The sequence below is a fragment of the Musa acuminata genome, chromosome BXJ3-9 (genome assembly GCF_036884655.1).
Source record: "Musa acuminata AAA Group cultivar baxijiao chromosome BXJ3-9, Cavendish_Baxijiao_AAA, whole genome shotgun sequence".
In the NCBI taxonomy this organism is placed as follows: Eukaryota; Viridiplantae; Streptophyta; class Magnoliopsida; order Zingiberales; family Musaceae; genus Musa; species Musa acuminata.
The window spans coordinates 7537757-7562226 of NC_088357.1; the positions used below are offsets into that span (position 1 = coordinate 7537757).

At 37.7% G+C, this 24470-nt stretch overlaps 2 protein-coding genes across 3 annotated transcripts; both read left to right on the top strand.

Moving 5' to 3' along the window:
* The first annotated feature begins 1034 nt into the window (after positions 1-1034).
* On the top strand, positions 1035-13423 carry LOC103997653 (DNA repair protein RAD16). 2 transcript variants are annotated; one of them, XM_009418943.3, is made up of 15 exons: positions 1035-1184; positions 1271-2343; positions 4826-4948; positions 5032-5105; positions 8186-8249; positions 8352-8498; positions 8743-8828; positions 10574-10643; positions 11400-11519; positions 11639-11866; positions 12135-12239; positions 12310-12462; positions 12810-12898; positions 12982-13062; positions 13157-13423. In XM_009418943.3, exons 1-15 carry the CDS (start codon positions 1154-1156, stop codon positions 13227-13229), a joined length of 2517 nt encoding a protein of 838 aa, XP_009417218.2. In that variant the 5' UTR covers positions 1035-1153; the 3' UTR covers positions 13230-13423. The 2 variants fall into 2 exon arrangements, with proteins under 2 accessions (XP_009417218.2, XP_009417217.1); XM_009418942.3 differs by having other exon boundaries at positions 1046-1193.
* Positions 13424-14841: 1418 nt separating this feature from the next.
* LOC135649828 (uncharacterized) lies at positions 14842-23279 on the top strand. The gene is made up of 9 exons (XM_065168694.1): positions 14842-15394; positions 15545-15590; positions 15675-15756; positions 15860-15905; positions 15997-16095; positions 20010-20078; positions 20169-20499; positions 21516-21664; positions 21741-23279. The coding sequence occupies exons 1-9, from the start codon at positions 14897-14899 to the stop codon at positions 23157-23159; spliced, it is 2739 nt and encodes a 912-aa protein (XP_065024766.1). The 5' UTR covers positions 14842-14896; the 3' UTR covers positions 23160-23279.
* The last annotated feature ends 1191 nt before the right edge of the window (positions 23280-24470 follow it).

Here is a 24470-nt window from a genome sequence, read left to right on the forward strand (position 1 = left end):
CCGCATACCGATATATTATTAGATCAATGTGTACCGTCTGTATCGAATAGTACCATTCAAAATTGCATACGTGTGAACAAAATATCATAATAGTGGGAATACTTTCAACTGAAGCTCCCTCCATTGTCTTCATTGATGAAAGCAATGTTCTCTTGTCAGCTACTACATAACTGAGATTTTGCACACACACATTCAAGTCAACAAAAATGACCTAATTTTGACTAATTGGGGAGGTTGCTGAACTACAAGAAGATTAGTTTCTATATTTGCATTATGTTGAGACTTCCTTTTTTTTAGGATAAAGAAATGATAAATTATTTCTCATCAAGAAGATAATCACTTGTAAACTTAAATTGATGGAAATATCTTTTACAATAATTACAAGTTGATACTTTTGCTCTCAGCCAAATTACATTACCATAATCAAAGAATATTACATATTGCAACAAACCTTATTTTTTATAAATACAAAACATATTAAAATTATTTTTTATAGATATTTTTACTATACCACTCAAAAATATACTCTTCTATTTTCATCTATAAGTTGGACAACTTAGACCTTCGTACACTATCTTAAGGGGGAGGGCGTTGATATAATTAATATATTCACCAAATCTGATAATATTTTCTTTCTATAATTATTCTTCATATTCCAATTCGAGTGAATTATTATTTTAGATATCAACTATCGTATAATTGAGATTTTGGGTGACGCCGAACTAAATACAACCTATTTGAATTAAGTATGTATTGAGGTTAGTATAATAAGCACACATAATATATTATTTCGATCGTATATACACATTTTATAGGAATCGTATTATCCGATTGTTATTTTTTCTGCTTATGATAAATTAATTAATAAATCAATTTATATAGGTTAGGTTAGAATCATAAAATACTGTAACGACAGGCTCGATTTATGTAAGAGATAAAATTGAGGAATCGAATTATAATGCGTCGCTAAGCGCTGCGGTCGGACCAGTTTGACAACAGAGACGAGTAGCTAACCGCAACAAAGTTTCGTCGCTAAGTTCCCGCCATCCAACCGAATCCCGTTTCTCCACTATTTTAATTGTTTTGTCGCTTCCCTTGGCGACTAGAAATGCTTTAAATCCATTCCCCTCCGCCCTCTCCTACCTTTACTTCCATGGCTCGCCGAATCGTAAACCCTAGAAATCGTCGGCCCCGTAAAATTTCTTCTTGCCTCATCCCCTCGCTGGTGTTTTCGTGGTCTGATCCTTCTTCAGGTGGTGTTTTTGTGCAGGGCGGCGGAGAAGGCAGGAGGAAACCCTCGATTTCTTGGACGCCGATGATCGCGTCTCCACCTCGGATTCCGAATACGTTCTTGACGAGGAAGAAGATGGGTTTGATGAGAGTGACCAGGATGCGTCTGCGTTGGCACTGGGCATGATGCTGTCTCTGCAAGGTATCGACACCGCTGGCGGCGGCCACGGCCGAGAGGAACCTGTTCGGCCGAGAAATGACAGTCGTAGGAGGGATAGAAGTGCCGCTTTGCTTTTGTGGCAGATCTGGGAAAGGGAGAATGAGAAATGGATCGATGAGTTTGAGCAGAAGGGCCAGGATAAACTTGGTTTTGAACCGATTGGATTAGTTGAGACTGCCGAACCGTCGCCTGACGTCATACTCCCCCTCCTCAGGTTCCAAAAGGAGTGGCTCGCTTGGGCTCTTAAGCAGGAGAATTCGGACATTAAGGGGGGGATTCTTGCTGATGAGATGGGCATGGGAAAGACTATACAGGCTATTTCCCTTGTCCTCACCGCTCGCGCCCTCCACTCAAGGAGCACTGGTTCTGGCCTGGACTTGAACTTGCCACCTCCCTGTTCATCATATTCGTTACCAGAGATCAAATGCACCCTGGTCATTTGCCCAGTGGTTGCAGTCATCCAGTGGGTGGGTGAGATCGACAGGTACACGGAAAAGGGGAGCACCAGGGTTTTGGTCTATCATGGCGCAAAGAGGGATAAGATTAACTCTAACTTTGATGACTATGATTTTGTAATTACCACATACTCGACGATTGAGTGTGAATTTAGGAAGTACATGATGCCGCCAAAGGTGGCATGCCAGTGGTGCTCTAAGATGTTGTACCCTAACAAGCTGCGGATACACTTGAAGTATTACTGTGGGCCTGATGCTTCTAAGACGGAAAAACAATCAAAACAAGTGAGCAAGAAGAAGATTGAAAAATTGAAAGGGAAGAGAAAGGGATTTGAAAAGACCAAGAAACAGGATGAATTAGCTGACAAGCTCATGAACCCATCACCGGGAAAGTCAATCTTGCATTCTGTGAAATGGGAACGAATTATTCTGGATGAGGTAAGCAACTATCCTCTTGCTCCCTGTACCATTTTCTAGGCCATTTTTGAATGTTTTTAGTAAGATCTCTATGATTGTAGTCATTAGTGAGTGCTAAGTCATCTTTCAATGGAAAGGGCGTTTGAATATAATGTTTTTAGAGAGATCAGCGGATCAGATTCAGGCTCTAAAACACTTTTAGTCTGCTCATAGGCTTGGAAAAACTTACTGACATAGCTAGGCATAAGTGGTACTGTGGTAGTTCGAATATGCCTCTAATCACAGGTGAAGGAACTTGGAGATGCTTACTCCATTTGATACAACTTACAAGGTAAGTGTTTGGTCACCAATGTCAATGCACATTTTCCAGATGATACCTCTAGACAATATGATCTAACTATCAACAAATGGATCTTTTCTTGAAAGAAAAATCTAAAAAAATATATGTTGTGTCACACTACAAGTATCTGAATAGGTATTTGTATAAGCTGTCATTACCATGTATACTATGCAAGGAAAAATATAGCATTTGTCAATCTAAATCTGGCGGTTATAGTTTATAACATAACTGCCCAATTTCTGTTACTCGTGGCTACATGGATTGATCCATATTGTCAAGCGAGATTAAATAGATTTTACAGGTAAGACTTAGACTGTATCTCCACTTTGACAAACGAGCTTCAAAGAAAGCTATTGGCTAAGAAAGATTAAGAAAGATTGAGCTTTTGGGGATGCTGAAGCATATCATACAATGGAATCATGAAATTTTATCTCTTACTTCAAACCAGTTATTTCTTGAGAAGTTGGACCTGTTGTGGCATCAATGACAAATCTCTTCAGCTTGTGAACCTAATATATTAGTATGATCTATAACTCAATCTAATAGGAATAAGTCCAAGATGCACATCATGTTAGACATTGTAAGGTGCCACAGTTTGAATTAGACATACTAATAACATTTTCTGTTTTTTGGCACCTTGGAAATTGCACCTTGTGCCAAAATGCCTACTTGCATGTACATTCACCTTGAGCAGAACTAGGCAAGATGTGACTTTCTTTGGCCTTTATCATATACCATACCATTTAATCTTGATATCATATGAACAAAGAAATTCTTCTTGACAAATAATCTTTTATGATGCTGCTCCTTATGATTCTTCACGACAGATGCTTAAATGATTGTTTAGGTTTCAAATGGCAAGTTTACTGTTGAGTCGAAGTCAATAAGAGTTTGAACCCTGTGCAGGTCTATCTCAGTTCTAGTTTCATCTTGTTGAACCGAGACATGAACATCTGGGAGAAAACTGATCCAGTCTAAGTATGCCAGTTAGCTTTTATGGCATTTTTTCATTAGTAAGTAATGCCTAGTTTCATGTGAACCTTAATTTTATTTTCTTAATCAATGAAATCTCATCCATTGAAGGAAATAAATCAGGGAATGTAGATTGAGTAATTGTGTATAGATTTAAAGCTAAAGAAACCCATCTATAACATGATCCCTTAAATGGTTTGGAAAATAATGTTTATTCAGATTTTAGGGGTGATCAAAATTTTTCAAGGAATGCTCACTAACCATTATAAGGATAAAGATGAAGGACTCCATTATCATGTTGGTGTTCTTCTGTTTGATATATAAAGGGTTTTGGTCTGATTTATTTTGTTGATTGAATTGAGGCTGAGTTCATTGCATTCTAAGAAGAATTAATATTAATATTTCATCAAAAAATTATGCTTGATCTTGGAAGATTCATCCTTGGTACAGTTTATGTAGCAGGTCCTGTGCCTGTCTGTTTTATTTTGTAAATGATTTCAGGTAGGATGTGGTAAATGCTTATGAAAAGATTCTGATTATGGAGTTCATTTAGTTGTTACAGATTGACATACTGGTAAAGAGCTTCTCGATTTTATCTTGTATGTTCACTCTAAAGTATCAGAAAACATGATAAAGAATGGACATCCATGAGTTGGGCTATTACAAAGTCTCTCAAGTAATGCAATGCTTTATAGTGACTGTGTAAGAGTCTACCTTAAGAAGACAACAACATTAGATAGGTCTGCAAAGCGATTGAAAGAACCAAATGGGGCATGCAGTAAGAGAAGAATTAAAGAGATGCAGGCAGAATAGGATCATATAGGTTGACTTTCAATTCTTTTGTTTTCACTTTCTCTGAAAAGTGAGATAACACATTTTTTGGAATATAACAGCTCCAATAGTCATTTCAAGCAGCAGATCCATTAATTGTTGTAAGTAAAAAAAATGGTTGCTAAGCAGGTTGTTGTGAACATATAAGGCTTTGTTTTGGCTGTCTTATTTTCAACCTTGTGTACATATAATGCTTTGTCTTTGTCCCTTGAGTTAGTAAAATTAGCAATCTCTTTTGCTAACTCAGGTTTCATACTTATGCTGTTGATTTAAACTTTTAGCATGGGTTATATATCCAAGAATTACTTATTTACATTAGTAATGGTATTTATTGCAAGGTATTTTTATGTACTTATGCAGGCTCATTTCATAAAAGATAGGCGCTCCAATACTGCTAAGGCTGTTTTTGCTTTAAAATCATTCTACAAATGGGCTCTAAGTGGCACTCCTTTGCAAAATCGAGTTGGAGAGCTTTACTCGCTGGTTTGTACTTGTGTCAATTTTCTAGCCAACAGCTATCTATAGTTTTATACCTTATATTAAAACACTGTTATCCTTCTCATCAGGTTCGGTTTTTGCAAATCTGGCCCTACTCATTTTACCTCTGCAAAGACTGTAATTGTAAGGTACTAGATTATGGGTAAGTATCCATATCAGTTTAAAATGATTCATAAATTGTATTCTTTTCCTATGATCTTGTATTACTTATATAACATATGTTGAAGGATTTTAGTAAATATTTCTATATTTCTATGATCTTTTTATTTAAGTCAATTATTCTTCAAGTTTCAGGAAATCATTCAAAAATCAAAAGTTTAACGTATTAAACTGGAACTGCATATGAATATTATAGATTTTTACCAAGCCAATATAAAGGAACATGTAGTACATAACATGTTTGAAAATGCATGTTTTGAGGTGTTTGCAGTTTTTAGAGGCATATGGGGCTCTCATATATTTAGCGGTAGTTTCGTGTTTCAGGTCCATTTAGAGAATGGTCTACTTTGTGCATTTTTGGATGCACAGGTTGTTAAAGTTTGTGGTCAGATCCAAATAATCTGTTGCTGTTGATAGTTAGAAAGCATGAATGTAGATCTGAATTCCATTAGAAACTTCACAGCCAGTTAAACTGCCTAGGTTTGTGATGGGGACTGAAGAATCATGGTTAGAATTGAGTCTTTAGGCATAATATGAAGATTCTTTAGTAATGATGTCTAGGTTCTTAGTCTAAATTGTGAGAACACAAAAGAGACGGCAAAATTCTGGCTACTAGTATCTGCATGATATCTGACTTTATGTACTTGAATGTTGAAAGGAAATTTAGTCAAAATGAGTGGCCAATGGATAAAAGAGAATGATCTTTGTAATGTAGGGTTTATATGACTATTTATGAGAACACTTGTATATCTTTATGAGGCACCCAAAATGCTTCCAGACAAAAAAACTACAAGAGGATATAATGTCGATGTCCTGTTCTTGATATTTTAACACAAATGACTAGACTATTCCTTTATTCTACATTCTCTTTTTTTTCTTTAGATCTCTTTAATGCCTTCAGCTTTATCCAGTTTTGAAAATACTAGATACTGACCAAAGGTCCTTGATTGTTTAAGTCTTCCCTTTTGGAATTAAATTATTGTGTATTTCCATCCTTTTTAATTTGTATAATGTGGTAATTGCCTTCCATTGAAATTAAAATAATGTGTATTTCATCTTCTTTAATTTGTATGAAGTGGTAAATTGAACAAATCAACTCAGGGGCTCTTATGGATGCAATTTTAAGATTTTTTTTTCAGACATAGCTGCACTTCTTAGTGGTGTTTAGTTTTGGCACCTATAATTCTCTTTTTGATGGTATTGCATAACATCTTCTTGCACTTTGATACTCTTATAAGTTTATATATCAAGAAATATCAAGAAACAGAGTTTGCATATGATATTATCTGTTCTTTAGGTTTATCTTAGGATGTTCGTAAACTACATGATACGAGCAGTATTATTCAAAATTAAAATCTCCTTGACTGACGGTACATACCGGTATATATCGTACCGAGCAAAGCTAGGTATGTCGATACAAGTTGATATTCAAAACTCTGAGCAAGGTTTTTAAAATCGTATCGTACCGCCTGGTACGGGTGGTACATACCGGTCCGCTAGCAAACCGGCACGCGGACCGCCCGCTACTAGGCGGTACCAGGGGAGGAGGTGACCTAGCGGAGGAGGGCGACCTAGCGGACCGCCAGCTATCGGGCGGCGGTAGCAGAGGAGGGCGACCAAGCGGCGGGTGTCGACACAGAAGGTGATGAGAGAGAGAGAGAGAGAGAGAGAGAGAGAGAGAGAGAGAGAGAGAGAGAGAGAGGTTGTGCGTCTCGAGGCCGGACTAGTGCGTGGGAGGGCAACGAGGCTTGTCGAGAGGGATGCGGCGGTAGCGGAGGAATGCGACCAAGTGGCGGGCGTCGACGCGGAAGGTGATGGGAGGAGCAAGAGAGGTAGAGAGAGAGGAAAGGAGAAAGCGAGGGGGAGAGATGGGGTTGTACGTCTCGAGGTTCGACGGATGCGTGGGAGGGCGACGGAGCTCGCCAGGAGGGACGCGACGGTGGCGAAGGAGGGCGAGCAAGCTGCAAGTGTCGACGCGAAAGGTGAAGAGAGAGAGAGAGGGGGGAAAGAAGAAAGCGAGAGGGAGGGATGGGGTTCGTCTTGAGGCCACTCGGCTGTTAATGTTTGCAGACATAAAGGAAATATGATAGTCATACAAATATTACTTGTCAGGGTGCCTTTGTAAGAGTTCAGATTATGTCCAAGAAAAATATGCTAATATGAGATGTAGAATTGCTTAGCTACCTTCTTTGTTGTTGATTCCTCTCACTTGCACGATAGTTCTGCTGAAGGCATTATCATTAGAATCTTAACATACCGCTCGATACGCCGGTACCGTACCATACTAAGCAAGACTCGGTATGATACAAAATTAAAAACCTTGATTCAGAGTAAGAACTGAGTGGTTAAAATGGAGATTAAATTCATATCTGCCAACCTGCCACAAATATTTGTGTTGTTGTATACACAATAATCTGAATGATAAGATTTGGTTTAATGCACTCACTTTTTAGTGCACTTGCCTATATTATGCAAATATAATTTGTAATGTAACATAATCACCCTATTCCTCTCTTCTAAGTTGATGATTAGCCCTTCGAAGAGTCTCTTTCTCAGTACTACAATCCCCCCCCCATTATCTGTGGATAGTGGAGAGGAATCTAGGGTTTTCTGTGATAGTTAAGAGGTGGGAAAGGGTCATACTGTGCTGGCACGAGAAGGTTATAGTTTAGAAGAATATGGTGACTCAGCTTTCCCATGCTGTGCTGGCATGATATTGACATTGGTGGTCTGTGGTGCAGATGATGTGCCAATACAACTTTGTATGCAACATTATCTTGTGCTAGTCTGCGAGCATCTGATTCCATAGAGTTCATGTTCTGTACTGTGACCATAGTAATGATTTGACTTGATGAACCTACAAGCCCAGTAAGTTAGAGTGGGGCTTAAAACCTACTCAGTTCAAAGCCATAGCAGCCGAATTTTACTCCTTTTTTATTTTGTTTATTCCTTGGATATCCAGTCTTTCTATGTAGTTGTTCTGATTGGTACTCCGAAACTCTTGAAAGAGTTGCCTGTTGCAACCAACCTGTTGAGCATGTTTTGCATTTACTGATGTTGCAGTTCTGGGAAAATTTGCACCAGTTGTCCTCATGCTAAAGTAAGGCACTTTTGCTGGTGGAATAAAGTGAGTGTTATTAAACAGCATTTGTTTGATACTTCCTTTCAATATTCATAATTTTTGTTAGAAGAAACATCTACTTTTCTGATCACTATTATTGCATTTCAGTTTATCGCAAGTCCAATACAAAAAACATCAATATATAATGATGGCAGAAGAGCCATGATCTTGCTAAAGGAAAGAATTCTGAAAACCATAGTGTTGAGGCGTACCAAAGAAGGCAGAGCTGCAGATCTTGCTCTTCCACCGAGAATTGTAAGTGTCATTGCAACCTTTTTACCCATTTACTAGGAAATAATAGATCCAATATTCCTCATGTCACTTATGGAAAAATATTCATGATGATCACATAGTGGAGTGTTTGGAATGATTTGTATATGAATGTCAAATATGCATATTTCATACTGATGAGGTTATTTATATGCCATGAATGTGCATGGTTGAATGAAAGGGTTGATTTATGTGATTTGCATGTATCTAACTGCACATTTTATTGTAGGTTTATTTGAGGCGGGATTCTCTGGATAGAAATGAAGAGGAGTTCTATGAAGCATTATATACCCAAAGCCGTGTGCAATTTGATGCGTGGGTTACTTCTACTTCTGTTGTTTCTGTCTTCTTTTCTTTTCAGTGTAACCTTTTTGCAGTAGATGCTTATTTTTGTAGTTTGTTTATTTGGGATATCTATTTACTTATTTCATCTTCTGTATTCTCAGCAATAAATTGAACAAATGCTGTACTCTAGAACATATGACATGTTCCTAATAGTAGATAAACTGAAGTGGGTGGTATTGGTGCTGATTTATTTGCTTATACAACATGATTTAATTATAATATACAGCTAGCTTATTCTTAGATAATTGACAGATGAAGCATAGTGATATTGATGTTTACAAATTACTACTAGCACAACAGACTTTGTTGTATAAAACTATAAATTATAAGGTTTAGTTTATTTTTGTTACCTATGAATCTATGCCAGCATTTTTTTAGAAAGTTTCCCTCTTAAGAAAATCTATTTCAGGCTTCAATTCTGATAAAAGGCGACTCTGTGCTTTCAGTTCTAGTATATGAATATTGGTGTTACTTTTTTCTAGGAAAAAATGTGTTGAACCATTTTGCTAAATATATTATTGCATATGAGGGGCACTTCTGATGTGGGACGAAGTAGAGGGCATTAACCATAAATTGTGATTAGTTGCCTTTTTCCTATAGGTTCTGGGTACAATTAACATAGTGTTTTAATTAGGTCTAGTGCAAATATTGATTGAGCACCAGATTTCTTTGTTGTGATCAGTTATTTTTTTCTAACTTCATAAGCCAAAAGATATAGTTGGCCTTATAGTTGTCTTGTAACATTTACCTTCTACTTTAAGGACGTGCGATAACAACGTGACACTCACAATAGCCTTCTCCATTTTAATATTCTTTCTTTGTATCTATGATCAATATCTTCATCGATCTTTCTTGTTTAGTTGAATAATGAATATAAAATATCTAAAAATTATACCTTTTGTGTTCTTCATGTCAACACATTGTTATCTATACCTTTTATCTTCTCGTGATATTACCAACTTTCAACTTGATCAGGGTTTAGAATCTTGATCTAACACACGGCAACTTGTCATATTAATACAGTCTTGGTATATAGTGGGCAGTACATTAACCTTTATGATCCAGTATCACTGAGAAAATAATAATTATAAATACATACTGATCATATCGAATGATATGTTCTAGTACTGGTCCCTGTTTGGACAGGTAAATACTGGTCGGCTCCTATCAATTCAACTAGCATTTGATGCCTTCATTTGATTCCTCATTTTGAATGTATTACGGTCTTACAATGAGTAAAATAGCCTATGCCAAATTAAAAATAAATTATCTTGCTGGTTTTAACAAGCATTAATGTCCTAGTTACTCTATGGTGATTTGTATGATTATATGAAAGAGGTCTTACGTTGTAAGCCCTTTTATAAGTTCCTTCTACCCCTTCACCTTTTTCTTTTGTTATCTCATGTCGGTCTTCTTCCTCCTCTGGTTGTTTTATTGTCTATATGGCCTTATCAGTCTGAGTGACTTCTAAACACTATCAGCTGGCTGGTCCTTCCCATCCTTCATACTTTGAGGGTTAAGGAAGATTCCCAGATCGCTAGGTGTCTCACTCAGATAACTATCAAGTTTTCTGGGTTGGCTTAACAAAATTGCCTTGTATTTAAGGATACATCGATGCTAATACTTTTGAGTTCATGATTTATTTTCATATTATGCATTCATTTCTCAGCATATCTTTTGTTTTGATTATTTTAAGGGCTATAATTTTTTTCCAGATATGCTGCAGCTGGAACATTGATGAATAATTATGCCCATATCTTTGATCTACTTACACGGTTGCGACAGGTATAGAGCACAGATTTTTAGATAACATTATATGACACAAAATGTTTTTGTTTCTCCACATTGTCATGTTGTTCTGGAATCATTATTTTCCAACTAATTCATAATATGAAGTAGGTATTGGTATCTTATCGAATAGCATTGTGAAAGCTTTATCTATCACAGAGTATGTTTTGAGGGATGGTAAATAAAAGCAGATTATTGAGCAGTTACTTTTTTGAATTTTCAATATACTGAATTTTGCTTTTCCTTTTATTTGATTATTTTTCAGTAGATCATTTGATCAAGATGACCTATATATATGTGGAGTTTGGAGGCGTTGCATGATTTGCTTTTAAAAGTCATAAAAGGCATTGGAGGAGTACCTAGGTTCCACCATTCCAGACCAATAATATTTTTTTTAGTTCCTTGGCCTAGAAACCTAGTAGCTCACTCAACAGTTTAAAAATATATACACACTATACACATATATATACAAGAATTTGTTTATCACAGTAATATTCAATGGTTGTTATTAGTAATGTGAAATTTGGACGATCAATGTTGGTGATTATTTATAGCCCAGGACATGAAGATCTTTTAGATAAATTCTCTGCAACAGAAATAGATGTGATACTGCTTAGGTTAGCATACTGTCACTGTCTTAATGGATAATTCTCTATGTGCTCATCGTATTGGAGTTTACTAATATAATCATCTTCTATTTGTCTTGCGTCTTTGCGAGCCTCAGCTGGATTAATTGTTTTATTATGATGCCAGGCAGTTGACCATCCATATCTTGTACTATATTCTAAGACTGCAGAAGTAGCTAATGCAAGCAAGGATGATACTGAGAAACAAGAGTGTGGAATTTGTCATGACCCTCCAGAGGATATGGTGGTAATATATTGTTTATTTCTTTTACATAAATATTTAGCACAACATAAATAATTAATTCCGTTGGATTATGTTGTTTAATTACTGTTCACAACTTTTAAATACCATTTTTCCCCTTTTAGGTTACTTCTTGTGAGCATGTCTTTTGTAAGGCTTGTTTGATTGACTACTCTGCATCCTTGGAGAATGTAACATGTCCATCATGTTCAAGGCCTCTTACTGTAGATTTAACAACAAAAAACCTTGGGGGACGGATCACAGCAACAGCTGTCAAGGGCCATAAATCAGGCATATTGAACAGGCTTCATGATATTGAAGCCTTCCGTACAAGTACAAAAATTGATGCATTGGTATGAAACTCACTGTGCTATATTTGCTAGTCTGTGATTCACATCTTGTTCTAAATAACTGTATTATTTTTACATGAGAATGTCTTAAAAGTTCGGAGGAAGCAACCTATAGAGATAGTTGAGGAGTATAATTTGTTGACTAACAGGGTGCAACAGTTATGCTATGGGAGTTTGATCTTTTGTTGATGCTTGCTGAATACTTGTCAATCTTGACAGTTTTACTTTTTTACATATTTTGGGCTAATACATGGATCTTCTGTTTCCGTAGAAGGAAGAGATAAGAGATATGGTTGAATGTGATGGTTCTGCAAAAGGAATTGTGTTTAGTCAGTTTACATCATTTTTAGATTTGATATGTTTCTCCCTCCAGAAGGTGAGCTGGCTAATCAAACGGTTCTATTCTTGAATTATGATTGCTGTGCTTGACCAAACAGTGTTTGCAGGCTGGTATCAAATGTGTTCAATTAGTTGGAAACATGAGTCTTGTTGAGAGGGATAAAGCAATTAAGGCTTTCAGCGAAGATGGAGATTGCAAGATATTCTTGATGAGCTTGAAAGCTGGAGGTGTAGCCCTCAATCTGACGGTCGCATCACATGTAAGCAATATTCTTGTATGCTGTATTTATGGTTTAGAGTCTTCAGACTGTGAAGATTTAAACTAAAAAAATAATATATTGCCAATGATACATCACAGATAATCAGAAAAGCTTTCTCGTTAAGCCCCACAATGATTTTTTATCACTCTTTGATTGGAAATATTAAAATTCAATCTTTGAAAATCAAAATTTGAATTCTTTCTCTTCTAATATCAATGCATCCATGCTAATGCTGTAATATTCCAGTACAAGCAACAATCCTACCCGCAACAAATAATTTTGTACATGTATGATGTAATTCCACATTTCATGGTGACGGTATATTTATCTAGAGCATGGTTTTGTAGGTTTTCTTGATGGACCCGTGGTGGAATCCAGCTGTTGAATGCCAAGCTCAAGATCGAATTCACAGAATTGGCCAATATAAGCCTATCAGGTACTCCGTGGAGACTGTTATTTTGATAATAAGCTCAAAGTTCTCCATTTGTCTATAATGCTTCCTTTGCTTTTGGTCGTCAGAATTGTCCGATTTGTGATCGAGGACACAATCGAGGAACGCATACTGAAGCTGCAAGAGAAGAAGGAACTTGTGTTTCAAGGGTTAGTCTTTTTTATTTTTTGGTGATCAAGAGCTGCTTTTGTAGATCATGTTTGCTATTTAAGCTGATATCTGCATTCTGATCATGTCTTATAGGACGATCGGACACTGTTCGGAGGCCATCACAAAATTAACAGAAGAGGACCTGCGGTTTTTGTTCCAGGTCTAAAATTTTTCTCAACCCAGACGTGAAAAGAAAAGTTATTGGACATGCATAGGTTGCTTCGAAATTGTATGTGGTTGACTGGCACTAGTCTTCTTGGGAATTCTTTATGAAAAATGTATAAAGATCTGAATTATCAAGATCAATTTAGCCATAGAAGTTAACAAGAACTTGCAATCACATGGCTTTTAGTGTTTTCAGATCCTAGTGCAAACATTCTGAGATAATTCTTCTCCGAGCAAAACGTACCGAGAAAGGTGCTGTGCCACAAATTTCACAAACACTACTCAAATGCATGTTCAGAGTTCTCAAGTAAGAAATCTGTTCCATTGTTGCCCTTTTTTATTCACATATTGTCGGTAGCACTCACGAGATTTTAAAGTCGAAGTTACATTTTTATTCTTCTTGGACTTCCTTTTACGTGGAAAGTTCTCATTACATGCATTTAAAGTCCTCGTCGATTTTTCGTCAATCGTAGACATAACTTTTGGTCCAACTAATATTGATGGGTGAAATGCTAAGTTGTGCAGCGTCTGATGTGAGAAGATGATACATCTCTACGAGTGTTCAATCTCGAAGATTGAAGACTAATAAATAGAATGTCAGGTCAAAATCCTGGCCAGGCCACGTATTGAATTCCCCATAAGAGGAAACTTAGCTTCATAAATGAGATGAAAGAGTACGTAAGTGTTGGTGGCAAGAATTAGTACATAATTAATGCATGTGGCCCAATTCATTAGTACATAATTAATATGTTTGGTCGGGAGGGGGTAATCTCCGAACATTGACACCTTCTTCTCCGGCTCATTTTTTTATTGCACTTCTTCTACTGTTATTGATGTTATCCTCTGGTCGTCCGAGCTTGCTTATTTGACAACAACACCTTCAAATACGAGCAGTTAGTTTGCCAACTTACATGAAACATATAACCTTGCATAGACTTGTAAGGTGTGACGTTACGTTCATCATGTATAAGCAAACACACTGATTTCAAGTAGAATTAAGCGAACACACTGAATCATTTTGGAGTTTATGTTGAATAATGTGTAGAATCAAGTGCCAGAAATGTATACGTATGTCCTATGAAATCTGAATTGTTGCAAGCAAAATAATGTTTTCTATTTCAAGTAGGGACCACATTTTTATTATGTTAAAATCACCTCATTCAAGACGAATTCCAAAGTCAGTTCTCCTCGCTAAGCTCACCAACAGCAGGAAGCAGCAGCCCGACTCCATATCTATTCCTTATGGCAACACCATTAATTGCATCGTTTACCTCTCTCTCTCTCTGTCTCTCTCTCTCTATATACTTCAAAATTCTGTCTAAGGAGAGAAAAAAAACATCTGCCCATCGAATAGTGTAATTTTCTAAAAGAAATCAACGGGAGGTAAAAACATGAGGACAATGTCAGCATGAGTTACACTCATAATTGCAAGTATGATTACAGAGTCGGACCTACACGCCTCAGCTACCTGTCTTTCAACTACGACTCAACGTGGCTCCCACTTGGGAGCTCCGTCTCAAGAGACAAAGAGGGTAAGCGTTGGGAAAATAATGGCCGCGTAGAAGCAGATATCGGTCGGTGAGTATACCAGCGGTAGTCTTAGAAAAGGAAAGAGGGGAAACAACCGGAAAAAAAAAAGGAAAAAAAACCAAGAAAAAAAAGCGAGCGATGATGGCGGCGGCGGCGCCGAAGAAGAGGGGCCGGCCGCGGAAGAAGCAGGAGGGCGGCCGTCTCCTCGAGTCTCCTCCTTCGTCTCCGCGGCTGGCCTCGGCTCCCCGCAGGACTCTTCGTCAGCGGCGGCGCCGCCCCCTCCTCGACGGCTTCGCCGACTTCGACGACTACCTGGATGAAGACGAGGAGGAGGAGGTGGAGGAACAGGAGGGAAGGGGCAAGAGGAGGAAGCTAAAGGTCATCCTCAGGTTGCCTCCTCCAGGCCCAATCGCTGCCATAGGGGAGGAGGAGGAGGAGAAGCCCCGGAGGCCTGCGCCGGTGGGTCGCGCGTCGTCCTCTTCTTCGTCGGCTTCGTCCTCTTCATATGTGGACGACGATGATGACGACGCCGAAGGGGATGAGAAGGTGGAGGAGGAACCAATCAAGCCGCTGAAGAAGCGGCGCTTCGAGGGATGCGACGATGACTTTCGTTCTGGTGGATCTGGTCATCGAGAGGTATAATGTATTGTTCAAGTTGTTCCCCACGAACCGCTGCTTTTTCCCATCTACTTCGATTTCCTTCCAATTATTTGACGCTTATTTATGAGAAACTGGACCTGTTACCACTTCGTAGATTTCTTTATCCGACGCTCTTTATCCTTGCAGACGGAGAAGAAAAATCATCTTCAGAGATTGAAGGGATCTGTTTCAGGTTAGAATCCACATGGTCCTTCATTGCTAAGTTTCGAAGAAAGTATTATCCTCGGAGTAGATGGTGTAAGCTTTTCTTTTTCAGGTGTCTCAGCTGGTTCACATGCTGTGGAAACGCCTCTGCCTGAGAAGAAACTACTGGAGGCCGTTCTTCATAAGATTCAGAAGTAATTTGCTTCAGTTTCTATATGAATAACAGTCTTGTTTCCTGTTGTAATTGCTGAAACATGTGTTGTGTTAACAATGAGTTCATCCATTTTGGTGTGTCAGGAAGGACATCTACGGAGTGTTTGCAGAGCCGGTGGATCCTGAAGAGGTTCATTTATACTTGATATATGGAAAACATAGCACTATAGTGAAGTCATGGGGCTTTCTTGAACCTTACTATATTGCCTATCTTGTTTCAGCTTCCTGATTACTATGATGTAATTGAGCATCCAATGGATTTTGGGACTGTTAAGACGAAGCTGGCAACCAATGCCTATCGTTCTTTTGAACAATTAGAGGTATACTTCTACTATGGTTACTACCATTGCAAAAATATTTTTGATTTTTCTCATTTTTAATGTTTGTTTAAGCAGAAAAGTTCTTTACGAATTGCTGAAGAAACTACTTTAATTTTCTAGAGGACTCACAAACTCTAGTAATAAAATGATAGACAACAAAATTGCTAGTAGTAATTAACCTAGCCCATTCGAAATTAGTTTGTTATCTTTTCCAATTTTGTGCTAATTTCTTCTTCTTAGTTGCTTAATAGGGTCATTACAAAGTGCTCAAGTATTTCAAACCTTTTCTTCAGCTGACACTAGTTATATTATACATACATATTTATCAAGGGTCTATTTGGTTATCAAAAGTGTATGGTGTGTGGGTGTGCCTACATTTTGCAGAAGTCAACTCTGGTGCTCCCTTCTGGAAATTAAAAGCAGTCAGTTCCTTTCTTAAAACTTACATATTCACAGTTAGCAACATTTTCATCTATAAAAAACTGAAGTAGTCAATTTCTTAGGAACCATACCTATCGTGGGTCGCTTCCTTACAAGCAAAAAAGTCCTTAGCTTATACTAGTTTGCTTCTTATGCATGTAAATCGTGAAAATTTACCAGGGCTACTTCCTTACAAACTTGTTTAATCATAATTCTATCGATAATTTTTGTGCCTCATTTATGATTTCACATTCCCTGTTTGGCACATAAACATGCATAATGGATGTATGGTCCCCTCTGCTGGTTGAGTTAGCATAACATCCATGAAATGACATTGGAGGGAAGCTTACTATTTTTCACAATAGGAAGCTTCATTATTTGCCTGAGAATTAAATCCAGAATGAGATAAAATGGAAAGATTTACAAAAGAGCAATAAATGAGACACCAATAACGGTGCTTAGCAAGTGCTGGACACCAGGTGGAGTTGCAGGTTAAAAATGGTATCATTACATACTACAAAACACTCTAGCATGTATCCGAGCACCATATGGTGTCCACATTGTGCACTTTGCTCAAGGTAGCTGCATATGGCTTATTTCTTATCTTGCCCTTCTTGCTACACTTCCCTTTCTTTTCTTATTCTTAACCTCCACTTTTACTATGCCCTTGATTATGCAATAGCCGCTGCCTTTGCTACCACTCATATTTAGTTTCTTGATCGATGCCTTCTTTCTGGATTTTGATTGCCATATATGCTTGAATATGAGAAATTAGGTCACTTTCTGTTTTTTTTTGTGCTCTGTTTTTGGGTATTGAGCTGCATTATTTCTAGTTCAATAACTTATTACTTGAAAAGTTTCATTTAACATTGCTTGCTTAGAGCTAAGTGCAATCAGCGATTTCAATAGGCGTTCGGGCGCTTGCCTAAGCTCTTGGGTAAGGCGAGGCGAGGCCTGAGCGCCTCGCTTCAAAGAGGCGCCGCCTAGGCGCTCGCCTGAGCCCAGGCGCCGGGTGCTTTGGGCGACCGAACCGATGTTTTACGTTTGGTTCGGTCTCCGGTGCTTCAGTTGGTTCGATTGAACCAACTAAAGCATCAATATCAGCCTCCCAACATCCCTCTCGCGACTTCCCCAACCCTAATCCTGCTCGCGATTCTATCGCTGACATTTCCTCTCTACTGCCACTGCCTCTCTCCGCTATCATTACCTGTCTTCGTTATCATTGCTCTCCACTACCACTGCCACTGTCACTGCTTGTCGTTGTTGTCATTGTTCGCCGTCGCTGTTGCCGTTGTCACTATCGCCTCTCCCGCTCCCGCTCCTGCTACTGTTACTGCTTCTCTCAGTCAGCAGCCTCAGTCTTACTCTTATACCGCTGCTCACTGCTTCCGCTATAGCTGCCGCTGCCACTATCGCTACTGTCGTTGCTTGCCACTATCGTCGCTCCCGCTCCCGCTGCCATTGCTGCTACTATTACTCTTACTCCCTCTACTCATATCGACTCGATAATATATTGTTAATTGTATACTAGTAACAATATTTTTTTTATTTATTAGATTAATAATATATTATTTTGATTTTAATACTGTTAATTTTTATTTATTTGAAATTATTGTTATTGTTTTGAATTTTGAGATTTTTTGTTAATGTGATATTGTGATTCAATAAGATTTTTTTAATTTAATATCATATTTTTATTTAAATAATTATATTTATTAATTAATTTATATATTTTTATATTTTAGCGTCTCGTTTCGCTCGGGCGAGTGTCTAGTGCCTCAGGCGTTTTTGCACCTTGCCGCATTTTGGCGTTTAGCGTTTTTTAAATCACTGAATGTAATATGGTTGAGTTCCAAACAATCATATCTTTATGGGTATTTGTCTTCAACTGGGCTTGTTCATCTTCTAATTTTTGAATTGGACTGAACGTTTTGGTTTTTCATTTGCTAAAACCCAAGACTAAACCAATATATAAGAAAACACCAGAACTGAATCAAACCAACTTCTGGTTTCTTTTAGTTTGGGTCTCAAGTTCTGATAAAGCAGGAGAATTGTTATCTTCTAGTGGTTCTTCTGAAGGTTGCAGTTAGAACAGGAGAGAAGGTATGGGGTGCTGGTGTTATTGATGTTACATGATTACTGCCATCGACATACCTGTTTTGGCCTCCTTGTGGAGTGCAGCATTCTGGCTGGTGTCATCACCTCCTGGGTTTGGGCCTTCCATATTAGGGACATTCAATGGCATCGATGCCTTCAAATTTCCTATCGGATTTGTCATGCTTTCCATCAGAGAAACCAGTTATATAAACTGCCTGCACCTCAACTGAAATTTTCCGTGATACACTTAAATAAGAACTTGACTAGATATTTGAACTCTGCTGAGTTTTCCAATTGGCTAAGTAACCTATATTTTCTATGGGAATTAATTTGAAAAAAAAGCCATTTTTAATTCATGCGATCAGGTCAGAACAAAACGGAATAAAGAACGACAAGTTATGGAAAATGCATAATTTGCAGAAACTATCAAATGCAACAAAGGACAAATAAACATGTAACATTCAATTGTTCAAGAGAAATGAAGCAGAAGAAATCAAATATTAACAGATTATAAGACTCATTTTTCTCAAAGTAGTGACTTCTCCAAATAAGGACGTAAGAAGGGGGTGGATTCCAGCTAGCCACAACTAACCTCAGGCATATGGCTGAGGGTTGATGAAGTGGGTTGAATGGAATATGGCTCCATTTTCTATCATTACGTCTTTTGGGTCAGATTAAATAAGTTAATTGGCGGTGTCTATGAAAGAACTGCTAAATTGCACTAGCACTTGCAGGCTCTTTGCAACGACATAAACCTAGTTCATATTCTCATAGTGAACCTTAGTAATGGTAAAGATCAGGGGCTAAATAATTGGTCTAAAGACATCTCTTCTTGGGAACACCTGATATCAGAAATGTATTCTTATATCCATCCTTACTATTGTGTGTCATGCATTTTCAAGTTTACATAAAACTGCAAACTGACTGTACAATAGTCTCTGTTTGTACTCACAAAAAGGAGGGCTCATGTCCTGCATTGTGAAGAATCACATATTTGCAAGCATTGCAAAATAAGCATCACAAAAGAAGTATTGCTGAAGAAGCTAGAAAATTGTATTTTATGTTTTTCCAATGTAGTCTAAGATGATGACCCTACCTAGCAAGATTGCTAGAGCCAATTCCCACCCTCTCTCTTTCCATTCCCTCCTATTTACCTCACACCTTTTACTTCCTCTTTTTTTTCTTGTCTTATATTGCTGGATTCCTCCCTTATCATTACTTTTGCAACTATGCCAGTTGACAATCGAAGTGCTAGATACCTGTTGTGGTATATCTTACTGACCGACCATTTTTTCATGCATTCTGACAACTTCAGTTTTTTGAACTGTCAAAAAAGTGATCCGTGTGCACTTTGTTTCCTTGTATTGTTCCCTTATGAGAATAGGTATCGAATGCAGGATGACGTCTTCTTGATTTGCACTAATGCCATGCAGTACAATGCACCAGACACAATTTACTTCAGACAGGTACTAGAAGCTCATATTTTATTGTTCAAACAAAGAAAATTTGATTATCTTCTTTATATTCATTGCTAAAAGTCCTTGTCCTACTCAAAGGCACGGACCATGCAAGATATTGGAAGAAAAGAATTTCAAAAGCTAAGAACTGAGGGAAAATGCATTGAGACTGTTTCTAAATGTGAAGAGAAGATCAGACCTGATTCCACTGAGAAAAAACCTCTTCAAAAGTACCTGCCAAAAGTTGTTCAAGAATCATTTGTATCGGATATCTCTTCTGCTACCACTCATCCTTCTGGAGGGGATCCCTGTACCGGTTTGAGCACAGCAGAAGCTAGTGGCGCGGAGCCTGCTAGTGCTTCCAATGGTCTTGCTGATGGCAGTTGTTCTCTAGGTGAGAGTAAATCAGAGAAGGTGGATGACCTTAGAGGTATGGTCATCAAAAGCTTTCAACTGTGTGTTCCGTGGTTTGATTCTTTAAAATAGGTTATGATGCTCGAAGAATATGTCCTGAAGCTTTATCTAAAATGATCCAGTTTTTAGCTTTAAACATTTAAAGTTCAAGAACCAGCTGGCCAACCTGATCGTTTGCAATAGCAATATTGCTGCAGCATCTGATTATGTTCAAGAGTCAAGTTCACCAGAAGATGATAATTTTCAGTAGCTTCTATGGTGACATCGATTTAATCCATTTGATCAATTTATTTTGTTGGGTAAATATAGTGTTTCTCATGTGATGTAGTCTGATTTTACTTCACTGACCTGTGATATACTCTTTGTCACAAATCCCACCTAAGATTTATTCCATTCGATAGCTACAGTTCCTTTCCCACCTCACGCTAAACTGTTAGATTATTAGGCAAAATGCCCTTTACACTGTAAACAAAGGGTCTAGATAGTCCTAGATTTAGAATCCAATATAAAAGAGATGAAATTTTAATATAGTGATGTAAATGTTAGCCCACATAGTGACATAGGTTGTGCATCAGCCTAATTGATGCCAGATCGACATCATGTTATGGCTATATAGATACAGCATAGTGTCATGTCTCTGCAGTGTATACACCAAAGCTTGTGGCCTTTATTTGCTGCTTATTGGCATGTAGTTTAGGAGTCGTGTATTCACAGCTTTATCATGACAGTACAGAATCACCAGAGACGCACCTAATTGGAGTTGCATTGGCATAAATGTGCCTGCACATCAATGATTCCATGAATTTCTCATGACATTGTCAATAACTTAATGTTATGTAATTTAGTTGGTGACAGAAGATTGTCTATGCAATGTAAATAACCAAAGGTGGGTGAAGCGTTTAGATTGAGCATCTGATGGGCAAAGTGATATCTGACTAAAATTTAAGTGGGAATTTATATCATCAACTTCTTTTGTTTTTTAATGTTATCTGTTGGTTTTATCTAATACCTATCTGATTTGTTCTCTTCCAGTAAAAGGGTCTCCATCTAAGCTTGGGATGAAGTCGCTTGATGTGGATGAAAATCGGCGTGCCACTTATAATGTCTGTGACCAACAGCCTGCAACAGAATCTGGCACTGTTTATGATGTTCTTGAGGGCAAGCAAAGGCAGCTGGTTCCTGTATGTTATAAAAGTTACACTTTATAGATATCTTTCATGTTTCCATGCCCGTCTGATTTTGTATTTCTTGAATCAGGTTGGACTTGATGCAGAATACTCATATGCAAGGAGCCTGGCTCGTTTTGCTGGTGATCTTGGGCCCATTGCCTGGAGAATTGCTTCACAGAGAATTGAAAGTGCTTTGCCTTCTGGTGTGAAGTTTGGCTCTGGATGGGTTGGGGAATATGAACCACTTCCCACTACTATTCTTTTTTTTGAAAAAGATAACCAGCTAGAACAGTGCCAGCTGGATACCAATACATCCTTGCAAACCAACATGCCATCGAGGGACAAAGGGACTGCAGCGGGGAGAAATGCCAGTGATAATGATCATTCAAAGGAAGTAAATTTTGGAATCCAGAGTCAGGTAGGCACTAGAAGTTACAGTAGTAGAAGTTCTGATCCTATGAAGGAGGGAAATAATCTCTGTGGCATTACACAAGTGAAGCAACAGTCGTCTAGTGTTACGTCTGAAACCCAACAAAGGGGAAATGCTGTTATGTTACGGCAGCAGAAGGAACAAGGTGTTGCCAGTTTTAAATCTTGCTCAAATAGCAGATTGGTAAGTCAAGCTTTACAAAGGCCTGAAATTAATACAGGTGTTGCCAGTTTTAAATCTCCTGGGAACATTTCATTAGGCAGAAAACCTATGCAGCACGAACCTTTAAAACAAACAGAGGCAATGGTGCCATGCAGTACAACTGATGGAAGAGTTAATGTTGATCAATTTAGTCATGGGAAAGTCCTGGAGAATTATAGCACTAATAGTCTTAATAATACTATGGGATTTGTCTCCAAGTCTCAAAAAGGAATTGTAGGTAACGACCGCCGGATATTTGGTAGTCATGAGCATGGCCTCAGTGATCCTTCAAGATTAATGGGTTTGCCAATCAAGATGTTTAACCAGTCAAACATCACGAACAGTTCTGTTGATTCTTCTAAACTTCTGCCATCAACTGTTCCACCAACCAGTACAGAAAGTTCAATTACTGCAGATGCGGCTGCAGCTCGATCATGGATGTCTGTCGGGAATTCCTTGCAATCTAAATTATCAGTTGAGCCTGTGAATGTTTGTGACAATCCAAATGGATCTGCTTCTACTTATTTTATTGGTTCTTCCTGGACGACACCAACCTTATCCCCCGGGAATTCTGATAATTCCAGGACAACCTCCATGCCTCAAGCTCTTAGGCAACCCATTCAGGTGGTTGGTTTAGAACCACAGGTTCATAACAGAGGACTGGTTATCTTCCCACAACTAATCGCAACCGATATGCCCAGATTTCAAGGCCAGGCTCCACGGCAAGGTCTGCTTCCACAAACAGAAAACAAGCATACTAGGAATGCTTGCCCTCCAGACTTGAACATTAGTTTCCAGCCCCCTGGATCTCCTGTTCGGCACTCTTCAGGGATTCTTAAGGACTCTCAGCAGCCAGACTTAGCTTTGCAGCTCTGACATTTCATGTTTGTTCCTGTAAAATTCTGTGCAGGAAGTTTTTTGATGTCATGCAACCAACCCTTGTGAATTGACATGTTCAAAAAGATGTTTATATTATGGATGTGGTGTTTCTCTAAACTGAATGAAGTTCGTGAAAGGAAGTTTAGTAGATTCCCCAAGAGAATGCAGATCCCAAGGGAAACTACTAAATGCAACTGATCTTTTGCTTGAATCAATGATATAGAGGCATGTCAGCAGAAAGTGAGATAATTCTCAAGGCCAGACTGGCAGATGACATTTTACCACCGAGGATGTCTGATGTGGTTGAAGGAACTAGGAATCTTCACGGCCGCTCTTTTGGCTGATGGCTCCTGGTTGGTGATACTGTCGTCAGCTTTAGCTTTCATGATGGTACCATCACTCAAGATATCTTCTTGGAGTGAGTTGGAACTGAACTGCGCAATTTCACACCTCGATCTGGCTTTTCTTCCAGCAGTGTTTGATAGTTGTAGCTTCTGCTGGAATCTTTTGTACATTGGAAGATGTCAAATTATGTTTTTTGTGCTCAATTTTTTTCATAACTATAATGGTTTTTGAATTTTCTATATTCCCTGAATCTTTCTATATATATATACATATATATATATATATATACATGTATATATATATATACATGTATATATATATATACATGTATATATATATATATGTATGTATATATATGTATGTATATATATCTATGTATATACATACATGTATGTATATACATATATATATATATATATACATATATATATATATACATACATATATATATATATATACATATATATACATACATATATATATATATACATATATATATATATACATATATATATATATATACATATATATATATATATATATATATATATATATATATTCTAGCTTATCCTTGCTTTTTTTTTTGTGTTGTAAAGCTAGCTAGTTGATTGAATACATCATCAATTGTCTAGAATGTGAAATACTAATCTGTTTTAGTTTATTGGTGAGATACTTGAGGCAGAGGACAAGTTAAACTTTTTTGATTGATTGAGATATTGGGTTATCTTATACGACGACGAAATCGAATTCGAATGATTTGATTAAAATCATGGAGATGATTTCCAGGTGAGGGATTTATTTTTCAATTCATAATTCAACTAAATATTGAGGATAAAAATATTCTCAAATTAGATCAAATCCTGTATTCAACATTCTAAAATTATTATTAACATTAGGTTTCGTGATTTTTCGCATATTATTTAAAAGCTCTTTTGAAAACTGTATCACACTCTCAAATCATCC